We start from the raw sequence: 20379 nt of genomic DNA on the forward strand, positions 1-20379 counted from the left end.
ACTCTTTGAATTCATCCTATCTCGAGTTTGCTGAGGAGTAATTAATAGAAATTTGGATTACACCAAAACTGAGGGTTTGGGGAAATATTTCACTACTTCTAAAAAGGGAAACAAATCAAATTGCCTATCTGTTTACAAATGGGTGATGACAGGAAAGGTCAGGGCTGTTTAAATTAACTCCACTCCTGTCCATAACCAAAATTGGGTGCTCAAATCCAGAATCGCCCATTTGAATTTGATCAGAGTTCAAGTAGACATGAGCCAAATTCGAGATAAAAGGGTCAGTTGAAAAGCAAAATAGAAGTCTTGGTAACTCCTTTTCCCTAACCTTAAGAAAATGGCAACTTTTGATGCCCATATTTGGGTGGCACAAGGAAATTTGAACAGTGAAACTGTAGCAGACCTAAAAACAGAACAACTGAAAGCAGTAACTAGGGAGGTACAGTTAAAATTGCCCAGTAAAGTGAAGAGAAGTGAACTGATCCAGTTGATAGAACATTTGGATTTCACGTGACCGGGCTATGGAGCTAGATCTGGAGCTGAACCATGACTTCAAATCCTTCACCGAGCCAATTTGAACTGAAAAGCTCAGAATACTAGAATTGAAGGCGCAGAAACAAGAGAGAGTAAAGGGCGGCACGGTAACACAGTGGTTAGCAATGTTGCTTCACAGCGCCAGGGTCCCAGGTTCAATTCCCGCTTGGGTCACTGTCTGTGCGAAGTCTGCACGTTCTCCCCGTGTCTGCGTGGGTTTCCTCCAGGTGCTCCGGTTTCCTCCCACAAGTCCCGAAAGATGTGCTGTTAGGTGATTTGGATGTTCTGAATTCTCCCTCTGTGTACCCGAACGGGCGCCAAATGTGGCGACTAGGGGCTTTTTACAGTAACTTCATTGCAGTGTTAATGTAAGCCTACTTGTGACAATAAAGATTATTATTAAAGATTATTATTACTGAAGGAGAGAGAAGAATTCCGGCTCTGCAAATTGGAAATGGAGCTAGTAGCCCAAAGGGAGTGAGAGAAAACAGATAGCTAGAATTTGCAAGGGGTACTCCCTCTCTATCTGGTTGCACCCCCTATCTTTCTAATCCTTAACCACTTTCTGAGGCCTTCAAGTATGCAAGATTAATTTCCAAATATGAAGAGAGTGATGTGGAGTCATTTTGAGAAAGCAACAGGGCTGCTACAATGGCCATCGACATCTGGACATTGTTAATACAAGTGCAGCAGTCAGGAAGAGCCCGAGAAGTCGATTCCATGCTGACCCCTTGCGTGTGTATGAATTATGAGCAGACCCAGGCTGCCATTCTAAGTGCGTATAAGTTAGTCCTGGAGACATGTCGCCAAAACGGAGTTTGAACTGTTGATAAATTGCATTCGACCGATGTGTATTATCTCTGAAAATTCCACAAACCTATGAGGAGCTGTGTAGTTGATATTGTGGAGGAATTCAAAAATTGTTAGTTTCCAAACTTGGAGGAGCAGAGAATCCTCACAGATAGGGATTCAGCCGACTCAGCACACAGGCCATTGGCCTCGCACTCAGGCAGGAGGAGCAGAGAATCCTCACAGATAGGGATGCAGCCGGCTCAGCACACAGGCCAATGGCCTCGCACTCAGACAGACCCATTCCCATGAACATTTAAAAGATAAACAGAGTGACCTAGATAGAAAGCGTCCCCCACCCAGAAAAGAAGACACATAGGAGGGTGCGAGAAGTCCTTTTTTAAAATTCATTTACGGGATATGGGCGTCGCTGGTTAGGCCAGCATTTATTGCCTATCCCTAGTTACCCTTCAGGAGGCGGTGGTCAGTTCCTTCTTGAACCGCTGTAGTCCTTCAGGTGTAGATACACCCACTGTGCTGTTAGGGAGGGAGTTCCAGGATTTTATCCCAGCGACAGCGAAGGAACAGCAATATATTTCCAAGTCAGGGTGGTGAGTGACTTGGAGGGGCCCAGGTGGTAGAGTTCCCAGGTATCTGCTGCTCTTGTCCTTCTAGATGGTAGTGGTCGTGGGTTTGGAAGGTGCACTCTAAGGAACCTTGGTGAGTTACTGCAGTGCATCTTGTAGATGGTACACTGTTCATCAATGGTGAAGGGTTTGAATGTTTGTGGAAGGAGGAGCAATCAAGCGGGCTGCTTTGTCCTGGATGGTGTCGAAGAGTGTTGTTGGAGTTTCACACATCCAGGCAAATGGAGAGTATTCCATTAAACTCCTGACTTGTGCCTTGTAGATGGTAGTCAGGCTTTAGGAGGTCAGGAGGTGAGTTACTCGCCGTAGGATTCCTAGCCTTTCACCTGCCCTGATAGCCACAGTATTAATGTGGCTAGTCCAGTTCAGTTTCTGATCAATGGTAACCCCCAGGGTGTTGATTGTGGGGATTGAGCGATGGTAATGCCATTGAATGTCATGTGGCGATGGTCATTACAACACGCTCAGTAGCCTCTGGCGAGGGCAATGCCAGCCAATGGAACCCTGGGATCAGGGACGGGCGCTAGGGCCAGAGGCCCCATGGTTCCGGGCACCGACGGGCCAGGGGTGTAGGAATGGGGGCACGGAGGGAAATGCGGGGACGGATCCTGCAGTGCCATCCGGGGCCACCGTGTAGCCTGGTGGACCTGGTTGGGCACGGAGGTTCGCACCATGTCGACCTTTCACCCCCTGCAGACAATGGATATTGGAATTCAACCAGCAATGGTAACTTTCCTGCTCGTCGCCGCAGCCCTGGGGGATGCCCTGCGGCTGTGCAAGTGTGAGCTCCTCGAGGAGGAGGAAGTTGCAGCAGCGGAGCGTGCAGCAGAGGGGCAGCCGCCCAGGATGTAGAGCCGGCTGTGCCAACAGGCCGAGGAGGAGGAGGTGCCAAGAAGGCGTCACATGAGGTCTCGTGTGTACCACCACCTGTCATTCGAGGACCTGCTGAACCTGGCTTGCCATGGAAGACTCCGACTCCACCTGGACAGAGAGACAATGCGACATAAATGCCCGGTGATGGCACACCTGACACCGTTGGGGAAGACACCTGCTCCTGCTGGCCGCCAAGGTGCCGGTTGCCTTGAACATTTAGGGCACAGGGTCCTGCCAGGCACCTAGCGGAGACCTGTCCGGGATCTCTCAGACCTCGGTGCACAGGTGCATCCACGCCCTATATGCCCAGTTGGATCAATACATCAATGTGGATGCCCGGGCAGAGAGGTTCGCTGCCATCGTCGGGGTGCCACGGGTCCAGGAGGTGGTCGAAGGGATGCATGTCCCCTGACGAGCCCCTTTGGATAACGCACCGCTGTACACAAACCGAAAAGTGTTCCACTCAATGAACGTGCAACTAGTGTGTGACCATCAGCTGTGCATCATACACGTCTGTGCCCGTCCCAGGCAGTGTGCACGATGCCTTCATCCTGGCACATTCGACGATTCCTGACATGTTCGAGAGGCCCCCGCCTTCTGAGGTGTTGGCTGCTGGGTGACGGGCGCTTTCCGCTGTGGTTGTGGCTTATGACACCTATCCAAAAGCCATAGACCGACGCAGAGACCTGCTGCAACGACGCCATTACAGCGGCCAGGGGTGTCCTTGAGTGGTACTTCGGCCAACTGAATATGCGGTTCAGGTGACTGGACCGCTCTGGCGAGGCCCTCCAGTATGATGCTGATAGGGTCGCCCGCAATGTGGTGGCCTGCTGCGGCCTCTACAACATCGCACAGCAGAGGGGCGAGGTGTTGGAAGAATTGTATGAACGTCATGCCTCGTTGGATGAAGAGGATGCAGGGGAGGGGGAGGGGGGGCAGGACATAGAGCCCAGGCAGGCAAGGGGGGCTGCATGACGTGAGCGCCAGGGTCGACGTGCACTAAACGCGCTGATTGCTTCCAGGTTTACCTACTTGGACCGGGGGTAGAGGCAGGGGAACTTGCCAGGGGCACGGACACCACATCCCAACCCCTGGCCACACCCCGCCTGCAAGCGCCTCAGTGATACACACCTGCCGCACTACGGGGTGGGGCCGTGGTTTGACAGTTACACCGGGTCTGGTCCATGGGATGGAGAATGATGACAACCCGCTCTGCTGCTCCCCATCGTATGACAACGTCTAACACCTGCCCATGGTAGCACTTCCGACTGTCCAGCTGGGTGACCCTGCATGCAACCTGGACATTCCATCACACGGTGCCATCGGGTCGCTGGGGTGACGGTGATGAAGACTGTCGGGATGGGGGAGGAGGGTGGGGAGCCCAGGTCACCACAGGGTCCACACCATTCCCTCACCCACCCCAACATCCTCCCATTCCCCCCCCCACACAGCCAAGACTAGTCCACCCCTCACACCCATCAGATGGAGCACCGAGTGGTAACAGATGTTTATTGTGAACAAATATACACAGGTTTGTGCCCTAGCCCCTTTAACTAAACTGTGCTCTGCACCCATGCCAACTTAACTGATGTCTACTTTTCTGGCCTTACGGGCCCTAACGCTATGTCTAGTGGCTCCCCAGACGGTACAGCAGGAATGGTTCCTGCCCTGCGACCTGGGTATCCGTTGGTGAGCGTCTACTGGGGCGACCGGGCCTGGATGGGCATGGCCGCTGCTCGGGTGTCCCAGGTGGCCTGGTGCCGCCCTGTTCTGCCCTCTGCCCACCAGATGTGCCAGTGTCGGGAGGTTGGGGGGAGGGGGGTGGAGTCCGAAGTGCTACGGTGGTCTGCCACTGGCACGGCCCCCATCACCTCCTCTCTCGGGCTGCCCAATGGCCCCTGGCCTACTCCATGGGGCACGAGTGCGAGAAGAGCTGCCCCCTGAGGCTCCCCCATCACCTGGCACTGCCAGTCCTGTAGGCCCGCTCTGGTCTCGACCAGGGTCTGCATACTCGGGCCCATGGAGCACAGAGAGTCGACCATCAGCATGTGGGCTTGAGCCACATCATGCTACGAGTGTCCCACCACCTTCTGGGTTTGTGTCACATCAGCCAGTAATTGCGCCATCTCCCTCTGGGACTGGTCCATCTACCTCTTTGACTGGGCCATGCTTAGGAGCACCGCTGCAATTTCCAGATGGCTCTGGGACATGGTCACCTGTGAGGCGGCAACCCTGTCCTGAGCCTCGGCCAGCGCCTGCACAGAATACCCCAGGCCTTGGACATGCTGGTCCATAGCCGAAACCGTCGCCCCCAATTCTTCCACTGCAGACGCCTCCCGATCAGTGTTGGCCTGGATGGCACATATTGTCGGCACCACCTCCTGCTGCTGCATGTGGTTGGACTCCTCCAATTACGCTTACGCTTACTGGATGCTCTCCGACAACCCCTCAAAGGGCTGGTTTAGCACAGTGGGCTAAACAGCTGGCTTGTAATGCAGAACAAGGCAGCAATGCGGGTTCAATTCCCGTACCGGCCTTCCCGAACAGGCGCCGGAATGTGGCGACTAGGGGCTTTTCACAGTAACTTCATTGAAGCCTACTTGTGACAATAAGCGATTATTATTATTATTATGTAGTCCCTGGCTCTGCGATTGCATCTCCACTACAGATGGGACTGTCTGTTCCAGAGGCCTGTGATCCGTCTGGACAGCAGCTAGTCCCTGGGATTGGCCTGCCCTCCAACCGTCCGCCCCCTCGGGTGCTCCTCCCTGCACCTGCTGTACCGGGTCAACAGTGTAGTGCGCACAGAAGAGTGTCCCAGGAGCCTCTTCACTAACATGGCCAACCCACGTGAGTGTCTCTGGGATGGAGGACATTGGGGACAGTTGTGATGGAAAATCACTGTAATCCTCCGACTCGAGCTCTGGGGTGTCCTGAGTCTCGGGCGGAGAGCTGATGTCCGAGATGCTTCCATCACTTTTCGGCTCATGGGGGCCTCCAGCTGTGATACTGGCTGGGGTGGCGGGGACGCCAAATGGACCCGTCCCATCTCCAGCAGGTCCTGCAAGACACGAGACAAAATGCATGATTAGTGCACGGGCCGGGGATGGTGGGCGTGGCGGGTGGAGATGTGGGCATGGTGTAGGGTGAGGGTGGTTTGGGGGTGGGGGGGTGGTGTTCACACATGGAACATGGGGGACCGCAACTCAGCAGAGTCTCACTTCCTTGACCATGGCTGACCTCCACTCAGCAGGGTCTCACTTCCTTGAACATGGCCGACCTCCACTCAGCAGGGTCTCACTTCCTTGACCATGGCCGACCTCCACTCAGCAGGGTCTCACTTGCTTGACCATGGCCAACCTCCACCTCGGCGACCTCCCTTTCCTCCGGGCCACCGGCCACCTCCAAGGCTCTCTGCACTCATGGTAAGGGGCCGCAAGTCTATTTCTTCCCTTCCTGTCTTCTCTTGCTTCAGTGGTTGTGTGTGGTCTTCTCCTGGTGGAGAGGGGGGGGAGGGAGAGACACAGAAGGAAACAGTGTTAAAACAATCAGCATGCAGCCCAGGGGGTGGGTAGCGGGGGGCCTCAGTGATCAGGGCACCCGGTCATGGCGGCTTGTATGGGTGCTGGGCAGCACGGTAGCATTGTGGATAGCACAATTGCTTCACAGCTCCAAGGTCCCAGGTTCGATTCCGGCTTGAGTCACTGTCTGTGCGGAGTCCGCACATCCTCCCCGTGTGTGCGTGGGTTTCCTCCCACAGTCCAAAGATGTGCAGGTTAGGTGGATTGGCCGTGATAAATTGCCCTTAGTGTTGGGTAGGGTTACTGGGTAATGGGGTAGGGTGGAGGTTTTTACCTTGGGTAGGGTGCTCTTTCCATGAGCCGGTGCAGACTGGATGGGCCGAATGGGCTCCTTCTGCACTGCAAATTCTATGATATGTGGGGCAAGGTGGGGGTTTGGCCGTCCTTCAGGGGCGGAGAGGGGGTTATGGGTGTGTGTGGTTGGGGGGGGGGGGGGGCGTGATTAGTGGCAGGGGTACAGTCCTGCGTACTCATCCTGGCCATTCTGAGGAGGTCATGAGTTTCTTCCAGCACTGCAGACCAGTCCAGGTGCCGTTGCCCACGGCCACCTGCGCTCAGGCACGACGAACGGTGGCAACTAGCAGCCTCCTTCCCTGGCCAGGGTATAGGGTCATCCTCTCCTGCACCGCGTCAAAGAGGGTCTCAAGCTCTGCGTCCGCGAACCTTGGTGCTGCTCTCCTTACAGCCATCTTGTTGGCTGGGATGGTGTGTGTGGTGGGAGAATTGTTTTTATGCGGCAGCAGCTTGTCAGCCTTTTGAGTTTAAGCACGGACCTGGTGAATCCTGCACCTTTTCCCATTAGAATTGATTGTGTTCCACGTGGCGCCAGTGCTAGCCCCTTAACGGTAGCGGAATCGGTCCAGGTGCAGCACCAGTTTTTGTCGGAAAAGTCCACGGATTTTCCACTGGCGTTAACGCTTCGCCTCAAAAATGGAGAATCCCGCCAGTGTGTCTGTGAGGTTGACTGTGTCAGGCTGTTGCTTAATTAGTCTGTGAGATGACTTCCGGTGGCGGACATGGAGTGAGAGGTCGCTTATTTGTAGCTCCCGCTCGTGGTGGATTTTTGGGACCTTTTCCCCCGACTTATGGGGGATTTGATTGGTAAATAGGTGTCCAGTGGGGTAGAGGAGAGGAATCTCCTGCCAGTTTATGGAGTCGTGGACCAGAAGTGGTCTGCAAAGGAGAGATTGTTGGGCAAAGAAAGGAGTGGAGTCGGCAGCACAGGAAAACATGGCGGAGGCTCAGGGACTCGGATTGCCGGCCCAGTGGTCAACGGAACAGCTGGTGTAAATCCTCCAAGAGAGCTTCGCCAAGCAGAGACAGGAGTTCCTGGGCCCGATTAAGACGGGGATTGACCATGTGGAGCAAAGATTGGAAGCTGGGACAGGCGATCCAGAAGGTGGAAGAGGCGGTGGCTGAGCCCGAGGACCAGCTAACTGCGATGGCAGCGGAGATGGAGCTGATAAGGGACCACCAGAAAAGGCTGCAGGAGAAGGTGAAGGATCTGGAGAACAGGCAGAACTTGAGGATCATTGCCCTCTCGGAGGGCAGCGAGGGATCGGACACAGGGGCATATGTGGCACGTATGCTTGAGAAGCTGCTGGGGGAAGGTGCGTTTAACCGACCCTTGGAAGTGGACAGGGCACATAGAGCGCTTGCGAGGAAGCCCGCGGATGAATGAGCCACCGAGGGCGTGGTGGTACGAATGCACCAGTTCCTGGACAAGGAACAGATCTTGAGGTGGGGTAGGCAGACGAGAAGCTGTAAGTGGGAAAATAACGAGCTGCACATTTACCTGGACTTGGGTGCGGAACTGGCCAAAAGAAGGGCAAGCTTTGACAAAGCGACGGCGGGCCTGAGGAAGCGCGGGACGTCGGCTGGAGGCTGGCCGAAGAAGGGTGATGGTTGATCGTTGGGGGGGGGGGGGGGACACTAGGCTGAGGAAGGGGTGGGTCGGGCAGGTATTTCATTCGGGGCTAGACTCTAAAGCTAGGGGGCTTGCGATCTTGATCAGTAAGCGGGTGTCATTTCTGGTAGGGAGCATAGTGGCGGACTCGGGGGGGGTAGGTACATTATGGTGAGTGGGATGCTGGAGGGGATGCCGGTGGCATTAGTGACTACGCACCAAACTGGAACGACACGGAGTTTATGAGGTGGGTGTCGGGGAAGATTCCGTACCTGGACTCGCATAAGTTGATCATGGGGAGGTGGGGGGGACTTTAATACGGTCATTGATCCGAGGTTGGATCGGTAGAGTTCAAAGACAGTGAGGGTGCCAGCCGTGACGAAGGAGCTAAAGGGGTTTATGGAACAGATAGGGGGATAGATCTGTGGAGGTTCGGACGGCCAAGAGCGAAGGAGTTTTCTTTTTTCGCCCATGTTCACAAAGTGTACTCCCGGATTGATTTTTTTCATGTACTCGGCGATTGTTGTGTCGGACCATGCCCCACTCTGGGTGGATTTACGGGTGAACAAGGAGGGGGGGGTCAGCGCCCGCAATGGAGATTGGATGTAGGACTGTTAGCAGATGAGGGGGTGTGCAGGCGGGTGAGGGTGGCCGTCCAGAATTATTTGGAGATAAATGATAACGGGGAAGTTTCGTCAACAATGGTATGGGAAGCGCTGAAGGCAGTGGTTTGGGGGGAGCTAATTTCGATACGGGCTCATAGGGAGAAGGTCGGGCGTGCAGAGATGGATAGACTGGTTAGGGAAATACTCCAGGTGGACAGAAGGCATTCTGAAGCTGGACTGTTGAAGGAGCGGCAGAAGCTGCAGATGGAGTTTGATCTGATATCCGCAGGGAAGGCGGTGGGGCAGTAGAGGCAGGCGAGAGGGGCGATATACGAGTATGGTGAGAAGGCCAGTAGGATGCTAGCACACCAGCTAAGGAAAAGGGAGTCAGCCAGGGAGTTAGGAAGAGTGAAGGACAGAGGAGGGAACACGGTCTTGGACCCAGCAGGGGTGAATGGGGTGTTCAAAGAGTTTTACAGTCGGCTGTATGAGTCGGAGCCCCCAGCTGGGGTGGAGGGTATGAGACAGTTTTTGGAAGGGTTAGAGTTTCCAAAGGTGGAGGAAGAGTTGGTGGAGGGGTTGGGAGTCCCAATTGGGATTGCAGAAGTAGTAGAGGGATTGGAGGCCATGCAGTCGGGTAAGGCCCCGGGACCGGGTGGCTACCCAGTGGAATTTTACAAGACGTTTTCTGGGATGCTGGGCCTGCTGTTGGTGAGGGCATTTAATGAGGCACGGGAGCGAGGTGTTCTTCCCCCAACAATGTCACAGGCTTTGATTTCATCCTGAAGCGCGAGAAAGACCCAGACCAATGTGGGTCATACAGACCAATCTCCCGACTGAATGTCAATGCCAAATTGCTGGCCAAAATTCTGGCCTTGAGGATTGAGGACTGTGTTCCGGGGGTGATAGGGGAAGACCAGATTAGGTTTGAGAAAGGCAGGCAGCTAACGGCCAATTTTAGAAGGCTCCTGAATGTGATCCAGATGCCAATGAGGGGTGGGAGGCAGAGGTGGTGGTCGCTATGGACGTGGAGAAAGCCTTCGACCAGGTGGAATGGAAATATCTGTGGGTGCGGTTGCTGTACCAGGCACCGGTGGCGAGTGTGCGGATGAACTGGGTAGGTTCGGACGACTTTAGACCACCAGGGGACAAGGCAGGGATGTGCCCTCTCCCCACTGTTGTTTGCCTTGGCTATAGAGCCACTGTCCATGGCGCTGAAAGCTGAGAAGGGGCTAGTGCGGGGGGTGGGTGGGGGGGGTGGTTGGAACACAGGGTCTCGTTATATGCAGACAACCTACTCCTGTATATTTCTGAGCCATTCGGGGGGTGGGGGAGATTATGCGGATCTTAGAGGAATTTGGCCGATTCTCGGGGTATAAATTGAATATGGGTAAAAGTGAGGTTTTTGTGATCCAGACGATGGAGCAGGGGAAGAGACTGGAGGAGTTGCCATTTAAAGTGGTGGGAGGGCGTTTTCGCTACTTGAGTATCCAGGTGGCACGGGGTTGGGAGCAGCTACATCAATTAAATCTGGCCCGTTCAGTTGAACAAATGAAGGAGGACTTTCGGAGGTGGGACATGCTCCCATTGTCACTGGCAGGGAGGATACAAAACGTAAAAATGACGGTCCTCTCGAGATTTTTGTTTGTTTCCCAGTGCCTTCCTATTTTTATACCAAAGGCCTTTTTTAAGAGGGTGAATAGGGTGATATCTGGGTTTGTGTGGGCGGGTAAACCCCGCGAGTAAAGAAAGTGCTGCTGGAGCGGAGCCGAGGGGGTAGGGTTGGCACTGCCGAACTTCAGGAACTACTGCTGGGCGGCACATATAGCCATGATTGAAGTGGGTAGTGGGGATGGGATCGGTGTGGGAGCGGGTTGAGGCGGCCTCATGTAAGGGCACAGGTTTGGGGGCACTGGTAACGGCTCCTCTGCCGTTCTCGTCGGCCCGGTACTCCACAAGCCCAGTGGTAGTGGCGGCCCTGAGATTCTGGGGGAAGCATATGGGAGTGGAAGGAGCGTCGGTGTGGGCTCCAATTTGTGGTAATCACCGGTTTGTCCCGGGGAGGATGGATGGGGGGTTTCAGAGGTGGCAGAGAGCAGGGATTGAGAGGCTGGGGGATTTGTTTATTGATGGGAGCTTTCCCTATTTGGAGGAGGAGTTTAAATTGTCGGAAGGGAATGGGTTTCGTTATCTGCAGGTGAGGGATTTTGTGTGAAGGCAGGTTTCGACCTTTCCGCTTCTACCGCCCCAGGGATACAGGGCAAAGTAGTTTCTAGAATGGGAGTGGGTGAGGGGAAGGAATCGGAAATCTATAAAGAACTTATGGAGTGAGAGAAACCCAGATAGGTGAGATAAAATGTAAATGGGAAGATGAGTTGGGAAAGGAGTTAGAGGCAGGTCCGTGGGAGGATGCTCTGAGCAGAGCCAATGCGACCTCATGTGCCAGGCTCAGCCTGATACAATTCAAGGTGGTTCACCGGGCACACGTGACGGTGGCCCGGATCAGAAGGTTTTTTGGGGTGGATGACAGGTGTGCGAGGTGTGCAGGGGGGCCCGCAAACCATGTCCACATGTTTTGGGCATGCCCGAAGCTTAGGGGATTCTGGCAGGGATTTGCAGATGTCATGTCCACGGCACTAAAAACGAGGGTGGCGCCTAGTCCAGAGGTGCTGTTTTTTGGAGTGTCAGAAGATCCGGAAGTCCAGGGGGCGAGAGAGGCTGACATTTTGGCCTTTGCCTCCTTGGTAGCCCGGAGACGGGTATTACTAGGAGGGACTCGAAGCCCCCGACATCAGAGTTATGGGTTAGTGGCATGGCTGGGTTTCGCAGTCTTGAGAAAATTAAGTTCGCCCTGAGAAGATCAACGCTAGGGTTCATTCGGAGGTGGCAGCCGTTTATCGACTTCTTCGGAGAAAACTAAACTGTCAGCAGGTTCAATAAGGGGGGCAGGGGTAGGGGGTTGGTAGGCGGGAACAGTGGGAGATGGAGGGATATGTTACGCACTGGACTATGTTTGATTGTGTATTTGTATCTGTTATTGTGATAAAACCATAAATGCCTTAATAAAATGTTTGTTAAAAAAAAACTAGTCTGTGAGACAACTCTCCCAACTTTGGTACAAGCCCCCAGATGTTAATAAGGAGGACTTTGCAAGGCCAACAGTGTCGGGTCTCCTGTTGTCGTTTCCGGTGCCTGGTTCGATGCCGGGTGGTATGTCCGGTTTCATTTCTTTTTATGTGTTTTTGTAGTGGTTGAATACAACTGAGTAGCTTGCTAGGCCATTTCAGAGGGTATTTAAGAGTCAACCACATTGCTGTGGGTCTGGAGTCACATATAGGCCAGACCAGGTACGGCTGACAAATTTCGGCCTCGGGTGACTGTGGAGTCTGCCCGTGTCTGCATGGGTTTCCTCCTATTTAAAAATTGGAAACTTTCTTATTCATTGTGCTTACTATTGTTAATAATTTTATTGCAAGGAAATTTAACCAGTTCAAAAGCAAAGTTTGATGGATGCTGAAAATGTGAAATAAAAACAGAAAATACTGTAAATACTCAGGAGGCCTGGAAACATCTGTGAACTGAGTTTTGATGAATGGTCATCAACCTGAAATGTTAACTCTGTTCCTCTCTTCATCATTGCTGCCTGACCTGCTGAATATTTCCTGCATTTATTGTTTTAATTTTTATACTATGACCTCTTCAGATCGCTTGAGACCAAAGTCATTTGATATTTTCTGGATTATAGAACGATGTTGGAATGCCTAATCATAAGTATCTGAACCAGAAAACATATCAGCATTTACCTGAAGCATAAAACCGTGATAAACGTTATAAAGTAGTAAAAAATGTTTTGCTTATCCAAATACTTTCACTGTTTTTGCCCCCGAAATACTGTACTAAGGTTGTGCTGTGAGTTACTTTGTTCTGCTCAAACAATTTCCAGACGTTTCTAAACAATAGGACTGGAAAGGTTATAGTTTATTAAATGTTTGATGGTGATCAGTAAAATTAGTTACACAAGCATTTTTGAATTTGAAATAGCTATCTTCATAATGTGCCGATACACCTCCCATCTAAGGAAGGAAGAAATTAGAATTGAACCAACAGGGAGACTGCAACAGATATGCATGAATAATAAAGTTGCTGTTTTGACAAAAAATAGATTGGTCAAGATTTCTTCTCCATCAGAGATTTGTTGTACTGTCATTTCATGGATTAATTTGTTTCCTGTACTTTTCCTTTTCTCAGGCCAAACTGTTTTCAAATAGTAGTACAGCACTTTAGTGAAGACCATTACATCTTCTATTTCTCAGCAGAAATTCCAGAACAGGCACAGGTAAAATGCTTGAAGCTAATTGATTATAACTTTGGGATGACTATGTCAACCAAATATACAGCATGCTGCCTTTTCTCATAGCAAAGAATACTGACAACCATATTTGAGTGACATAATGACTACCTTGCAAAGCTCTTGTTGACAAAACAGAGATGGGTGTTCTTGTTTTATGCCCATTAATAAGCTGTTGGTGTTAAAATAATTGATAGCTGATCTTTTAAATAAGTTAGAACACCTGTCTCATTGTTCAAACATCACGTAAGGATTAGATTATTTTTGAAGTATAAGAGAGAAATAATACTAAAGCCAGTATAAATGTTTAAAAATAAAACAGTTCAGCATGGGAGAAGGTAGTTTAAAAAAAGCTGGTTTCGAAAATCCTCTTTCACCATATATACATTTGACAGAGAACCTTTTCACATCGAACATGAAACTCAGTAACAACTCGGGAAGAAAACAAATTGGTGGAGGGAGGAAATAGATGGAGCACCCTAACAGGAGATCAACCAAAAGAAGAGCGACCTCTTTCGTAAATCTGTGGTTCTAAAAGATAGACGGCATAGAATAAAAGGAAATTGCAGCACCGAAGAAGACCTTTAGCCTATCTTGTATGTGCCAGTTATGGAGAAATCAAAAACTAATTCAGTCCTCTGCACCTCTCCTCACTACACCCTTATATTCCTGTATCTTTCATTGTTGCAAATGTTTATTTACTTTTTGCTAAAAAGATGCAATGAGCTCTCAACTATTCTTTGTGGGAAAATATTTCATACTAAAGCAGTTCTCTGTGTAAATAGATTTATGCTAATCGATCTCTGTACTTGCTAGTGACCATTTTAATTGATGGTCAGTCCTCACTATCTCCCCACCCATAGAAAATAGCCTTTCTTTTGTCACCTAATCAACACTCATCATAATGAAAAAAATCCCTTACAAAGTGACCTTTTAGCCACCTCTGCTTTTGTGAAAATATTCCTAGTATCTCCAATCTTTCTTCGTATCTATATTTCTCACCCTGATATTCTGATTAAACTTATTGTACATTCCTGGTTTTTAATATATTTTCTACAATGGAATGTTCAAAACTGTACTTCGTACTCAAACTGTGTCTATCTGAAAGTCTATTATTCCTACTTTGCATTGCATTTGAGATGGTTAAGAGGGGATTAATTTAAACACTCCTGATTCCTCCAGTCACTACCCATCCGTAAACAGAAAGGTGTTTCTGATTTCCCCCTTTTAGTGGTGGAGTATTTCCCGCAGCCCTTCATTTTGAAGTAATCCGATCCTTTATTAATAACCCCACAGCAAATTCAAAATGAGGTAAAATAAAAGCCTTGGTTTATTTTACCCACACAACCCGGGAAGGAGTTTTGCCCCCTTTTGCATTCCAACAGTAAAAGAGGGACAAGGGAAAAAAAGGGATACAGGACAGGACCACGATATAAAGAAGAGTCATGGTTTCACGTGAGTCCAGAGCCTAGAATTAAAAGTCCAATGGTATATTCCTTCAGAGTTTAACAGGCTGAAACTGTTGCAGGATGATCTATCTTTCTAGAAGCGATGTCTTCCCAGATGGAAGAAGGCACGTAGAAATGAATGGGTCTTATAGGCATGGATACAGGAGTTCCGATATTCCAGTAATACACTGTGTAGATGGGGGCCAAGCAATGTAACTGGCCAGGGCTCTTTCTGCTGCTGCCTGTAGAGGGGTAAAATGATAGTCTGGGTTCAGCTCTGCATGGCAGTATTACAGGTTCTAGCAGCATAGGGGAGGTCATGTGGCATTCCTCTCATCACTTCTCCTGGGTGTTGGGCAATAGGTTTATTTAACAGGTGTAGAATCGTCAAAGTTTAATAGCGGAGTCTGGGTCCCTTTTATCTTTGCAGGCATACTGCTTCTTTTAACCAGAAATGTATATGATACTGGTGCATTTCTTTGGAATTCGATTTCCTGCAGTAACAATGGGTATTTGCGCTTCTTTAAAGATAATGAAATCCCTGCTGATTTTCTGGAGACCAGAAATTTCCCTGGTATGACTCATGGCTGATCAGGCATGGGGTTGGGTTGGTTTCATTCATTCTAACTCTTTCTGAGTAAATATCAGGGTAAAACTGGCATAACCATCCAAAGTTAGATGTTTGAATCGTTTCTGACAAATGGTTCCCAGCATAATTGTCCAAAAGAAGTTATCACTTCTGGAAAATTGCTGGGTAAACCCTTCCATGGGAACTTCCGAGACGGATACCTCAGCGTGTCATTGGGGTAAGCCCTAAATGCGATGCTGGGGGAATCAGGAGGTTATGGTATAAATCTGTTGCCAATTTTGCTTCTGTTTTGGGCAGAGGCTTTTCCCTCTCTGTCCAGGCATTTTTCATCAATCACATTCCATTTTGACTTTAGCAGTCCCTGTTTTTTTTAAGCACAATGCATTTTGTTTTGCAGCTTACTGCATCATGTACCCATTGTGTCACCCGCTGTTCAGCCCAGGGCTAAATCGCTGGCTTTGAAAGCAGACCAAGGCAGGCCAGCAGCACGGTTCAATTCCTGTACCAGCCTCCCCGAACAGGCGCCGGAATGTGGCGACTAGGGGCTTTTCACAGTAACTTCATTTGAAACCTACTTGTGACAATAAGCGATTTTCATTTCAATGATGATATTCCTGATTTCCTTTCCTGCTACAATACCCAGCTTGGGTCTGTACTTGGATGAGCTTGAAGCTTGTTTGTGCTCTGAATAATGAACATTTACTTCACTGAACTGATTATCCGCTTTGGACAAAGAATAAATTTAAAATATATTAACTATATATGGCTGATTAATTTTGTAAAGGTTAAATAAATTTGATAATGAATTTAGAAATTATTTAGTGGTTCAGTTATCTGAATATTATGTGTATCTATTTAAATGTTTTTGCTTTTATAGGACTGGATGAAGTGCCTGCAGGTATTTTGCAGTAACTTGAAGAAACCTCTGCCACCAACCTCAAATAAACGCCTTCGACAAGTAAAAAGATTTTACTCAGCCTTTTACATGGCATTAAAAGTCAATTTATAATGCATTAAATTCTGTGGGGCGGGGGGGGGATGTTGGTGCTGGGGAAATAATTTTTTAAAAAGTTATGGGACAGTATCCCATGTTTTCCTGCCTTCTCCTGTTTTTCCCAGGGTGCATTGCGTCTGCTTTGACTATCTGTGTGGCAGGATGGCAGTTGAAGGTAGTACTAAGGCACTAATTTACCATCTTAATGATTCTTTACCAGTTATGCATGGATACATGCAGCTTCCAGAACTCAGCAATTCAGAGGAGGCAAATGCACAGTGGGGGTCATTGAATCCTGAAATTGGATTTCACTTTGAACTATGATGGGGAAAACAGCAAGCCTGAAATCAGTATTGGCAGCGGCCTGCCATTAGAGGAGTAACTCATTGAGACTGCTGTTACTCATACTGTTAGGGGCGAAGAAATTACTGCCTGTTCCTGCAGCAAAATTCCCATGTGCCTTCAAACATGTGCAGGAACTTGTTCTAAGGTCGAGTGGACCACTTAGAATTTTCAGCATTATCCAACTCAGCAGCCACAACGGGGAAGTCAGCAATTGGAAGAGCTACAGCTTGCACTGCACCTATATGTAGCTGGGTGCAGTGGAATGGCCGTAGACCATGAGCTAGACGAAGATGCTATCTCCTCAGCACAGGGTCCATAGTCGAAAAATCAGCTTCTTGGATCTCTCCAACCCGCATGTGATTAAAATTTCCACTTTTATTTTGAGTATTATTAACTTGTGCTGCAGTAATTCTGAAACCTGCAGCTCTTGTGTCAGGTGGTCCCAAAACTTTGGAGGAGGATCTGAGGCCAGAAGAGACCATTGGATAGCCATTACACATAGCGGCCTAGGTAACCATAACATTGAATTTTCAGTCAGCTGCTGACATCTTCACAATCTCTCAATCTGATGTCCATAATTACATCACTAAAGTGATGGATGCTTTGTACCCAAGATATGGAACTACTTGTGTTCAAAGTGAATTCCACCAGTCTGGGCCTGCTCAGGAAGAGAGCAACAAAATAGCCACAGGAGCAATTTTGGATTTGTTTTATTGTCACGTGTACCGAGGTACAGTGAAAAGTATTGTTCTGTGTACAGTCCAAACAGATCATTCCAGACATGAAAAAAACCACATGGGATGTACATAAATACACAATGTAAATACTTCGGCACAGGCAACGGGTGATCATATGGAGTGCTGTACTGCTCAAATGGGTATTCAGAGTACAGTACTACTCAGTAGAGTGCATTCCCATTGAGAGATCCTGCTGATGCCATTGATCTGCACAGAAGAGAAGCATGTCGCACCCTCATACAATCAAGATTCATTCAAGTATGGAGTGTGCAGCACTGCATCCTTGGCACCTGGGCCCCTGAAGCATCACTCCATCCTAACATTCTTCAAGTAAACCTATGCCGCTACCCCTCCCACTCTAATGATCCATTACATTAATTGAGCTCACAACTATTCAGCTCCTAATAGTCCATGTGCAATGTGACACTAAGGACTTCACGCTGATGGCCACTCTTAATAGTCCCATGTACAATGTGACAAAAAGGACTACATGACACTTAGCTGGTGGCCAAGATAAATGGCTTAATTTCAATAATGTTATTCGTCATTAAAGAAGCGCCCAAGTGAATCCCATTGTACAACTAAAACCATTTCTGCATTTTCCTCCTTATACATGTATGAAGTGTGACCAGCATGATTAGAGCAGATCCGGAAGGCTGTTTGTTTCTTTCCTATGGTTCTTTGCTCTGGCAATTTAAATTCATATGGCATATGACCTCTGGGTTGTGGTGCCCAAGAGGGTCCTGTTTCAGACCACTCGCTTGCATCTGCGCAGAGAGGGTCTTGCTCCTGGGCGTATTACTCGGGGTTTTGTGGCTCAGTCGGAGGTGCAAAGGAGGTGTCTAGAGACTGGGGATGGATGCCTTGAGGAGAACCCCCATTCCCATCATCCCTGCCTTGCTCTGCCCTTTCAGGACCTCTGCATTTTCTACGAACTAGGAATAGGAGGCCACTTGACCACTTCTCCATGCAGTCCTGGGCCATCACTGCAACTAATAGTTATTCAAGATTGCCAACATAGTGTGGAGACCATAGTGCTGGTCCGACACCCACTTAGAACATAGAACGATACAGCGCAGTACAGGCCCTTCGGCCCACGATGTTGCACCGACATGGGAAGTCAAAAAACAAAAGCCATCTAACCTTAAGGACATTTGGTATGACCACATTGACTCTGACCAATTATTACAAATGCACCATAGAAAGCATCCTGTCTGGCTGCATCACAGCCTGGTATGGCAACTGCTCAGCCCAAGACCGTAAGAAACTACAGAGAGTCATGAACAGATCTCAGTCCATCACACAAACCCGCCTCCCGTCCATTGACTCTGTCTACACCTCCCGCTACCTTGAGAAAGTGGGCAGCATAATCAAAGACCCCTCCCATCCGGGTTATTCTCTCTTCCAACCTCTTGTTATAGACTCCTGAATGACCCTCTTATGGACTGAACTGATCTCTTCACACATCTTCTCTACTGAGTAGTACTACATTCCGTAAGCTTCTCCCGATGTCTGTGTCTCTGTATTTATAGAACATAGAACGATACAGAGCAGTACAGGCCCTTCGGCCCACGATGTTGCACTGAAACAAAAGCCATCTAACCTACACTATGCCATTATCATCCATATGCTTATCCAATGCCCTCAATGTTGGTGAGTTCACTACTATTGCAGGTAGGGCATTCCACGGCCTCACCACTCTTTGCGTAAAGAACCTACCTCTGTCCTATATCTATTACCCCTCAGTTTAAGGCTATGTCCCCTCGTGCTAGCCATTTCCATCCGCGGGAGAAGGCTCTCACTGTCCACCCCATCTAACCCTCTGATCATTTTGTATGCCTCTATTAAGTCTCCTCTTAACCTTCTCTCTAACGAAAACAACCTCAAGTCCATCAGCCTTTCCTCATAAGGTTTTCCCTCCATACCAGGCAACATCCTGGTAAATCTCCTTGGCACCCGTTCCAAACCTTCCACGTCCTTCCTATAATGAGGTGACCAGAACTGTATGCAATACTCCAAATGAGGCCGTACCAGAGTTTTGTACAGCTGCAACATGACCCCATGACTCCGGAACGCAATCCCTCTAACAATAAAGGCCAACACACCATAGGCCTTCTTCACAACCCTATCAACCTGGGTGGCAACTTTCAGGGATCTATGTACATGGACACCGAGATCCCTCTGCTCATCCACACTTTCAAGAATTTTGCCATTAGCCAAATATTCCGCATTCCTGTTATTCCTCCCAAAGTGAATCACCTCACACTTCTCTACATTAAACTCCATTTGCCACCTCTCAGCCCAGCTCTGCAGCTTATCTATGTCCCTCTGTAACCTGCAACATCCTTCCGCACTGTCGACAACACCACCGACTTTAGTGTCGTCTGCAAATTTACTCACCCACCCTTCTGCGCCCTCCTCTAGGTCATGTATAAAAATGACAAACAGCAACGGCCCCAGAACAGATCCTTGTGGTACGCCACTTGTAACTGAACTCCATTCTGAACATTTCCCATCAACCACCACCCTCTGTCTTCTTTCAGCTAGCCAATTTCTGATCCACATCTCTAAATCACCCTCAATCCCCAGCCTCCGTATTTTCTGCAATAGCCTACCGTGGGGAACCTTATCAAACGCTTTACTGAAATCCATATACACCACATCAACTGCTCTACCCTCGTCTACCTGTTCAGTCACCTTCTCAAAGAACTCGATAAGGTTTATGAGGCTTGACATACCCTTCACAAAGCCATGCTGACTATCCCTAATCATATTATCCCTATCTAGATGATTATAAATCTTGTCTCTTATAATCCCCTCCAAGACTTTATCCACAACAGACGTGAGGCTCACCGGTCTATAGTTGCCGGGGTTGTCTCTGCTCCCCCTTTTGAACAAAGGGACCACATTTGCCATCCTCCAGTCCTCTGGCACTATTCCTGTAGCCAATGATGACATAAAAATCAAAGCCAAAGGCTCAGCA

The 20379-nt window shown here is 49.2% G+C and overlaps 1 protein-coding gene across 1 annotated transcript in view; it reads left to right on the forward strand.

Moving 5' to 3' along the window:
- Positions 1-20379, forward strand: part of LOC140429358 (ras GTPase-activating protein 1-like) — a 374654-nt gene that overhangs the window by 191457 nt on the left and 162818 nt on the right. Inside the window, exons 12-13 of the mRNA XM_072516226.1 lie at positions 13184-13271; positions 16198-16278. Coding sequence (XP_072372327.1) covers positions 13184-13271; positions 16198-16278 — 169 coding nt within the window. The remainder of the gene's footprint in view (positions 1-13183; positions 13272-16197; positions 16279-20379) is intronic.

This window comes from Scyliorhinus torazame, chromosome 9, assembly GCF_047496885.1.
Source record: "Scyliorhinus torazame isolate Kashiwa2021f chromosome 9, sScyTor2.1, whole genome shotgun sequence".
Taxonomy (NCBI): Eukaryota; Metazoa; Chordata; class Chondrichthyes; order Carcharhiniformes; family Scyliorhinidae; genus Scyliorhinus; species Scyliorhinus torazame.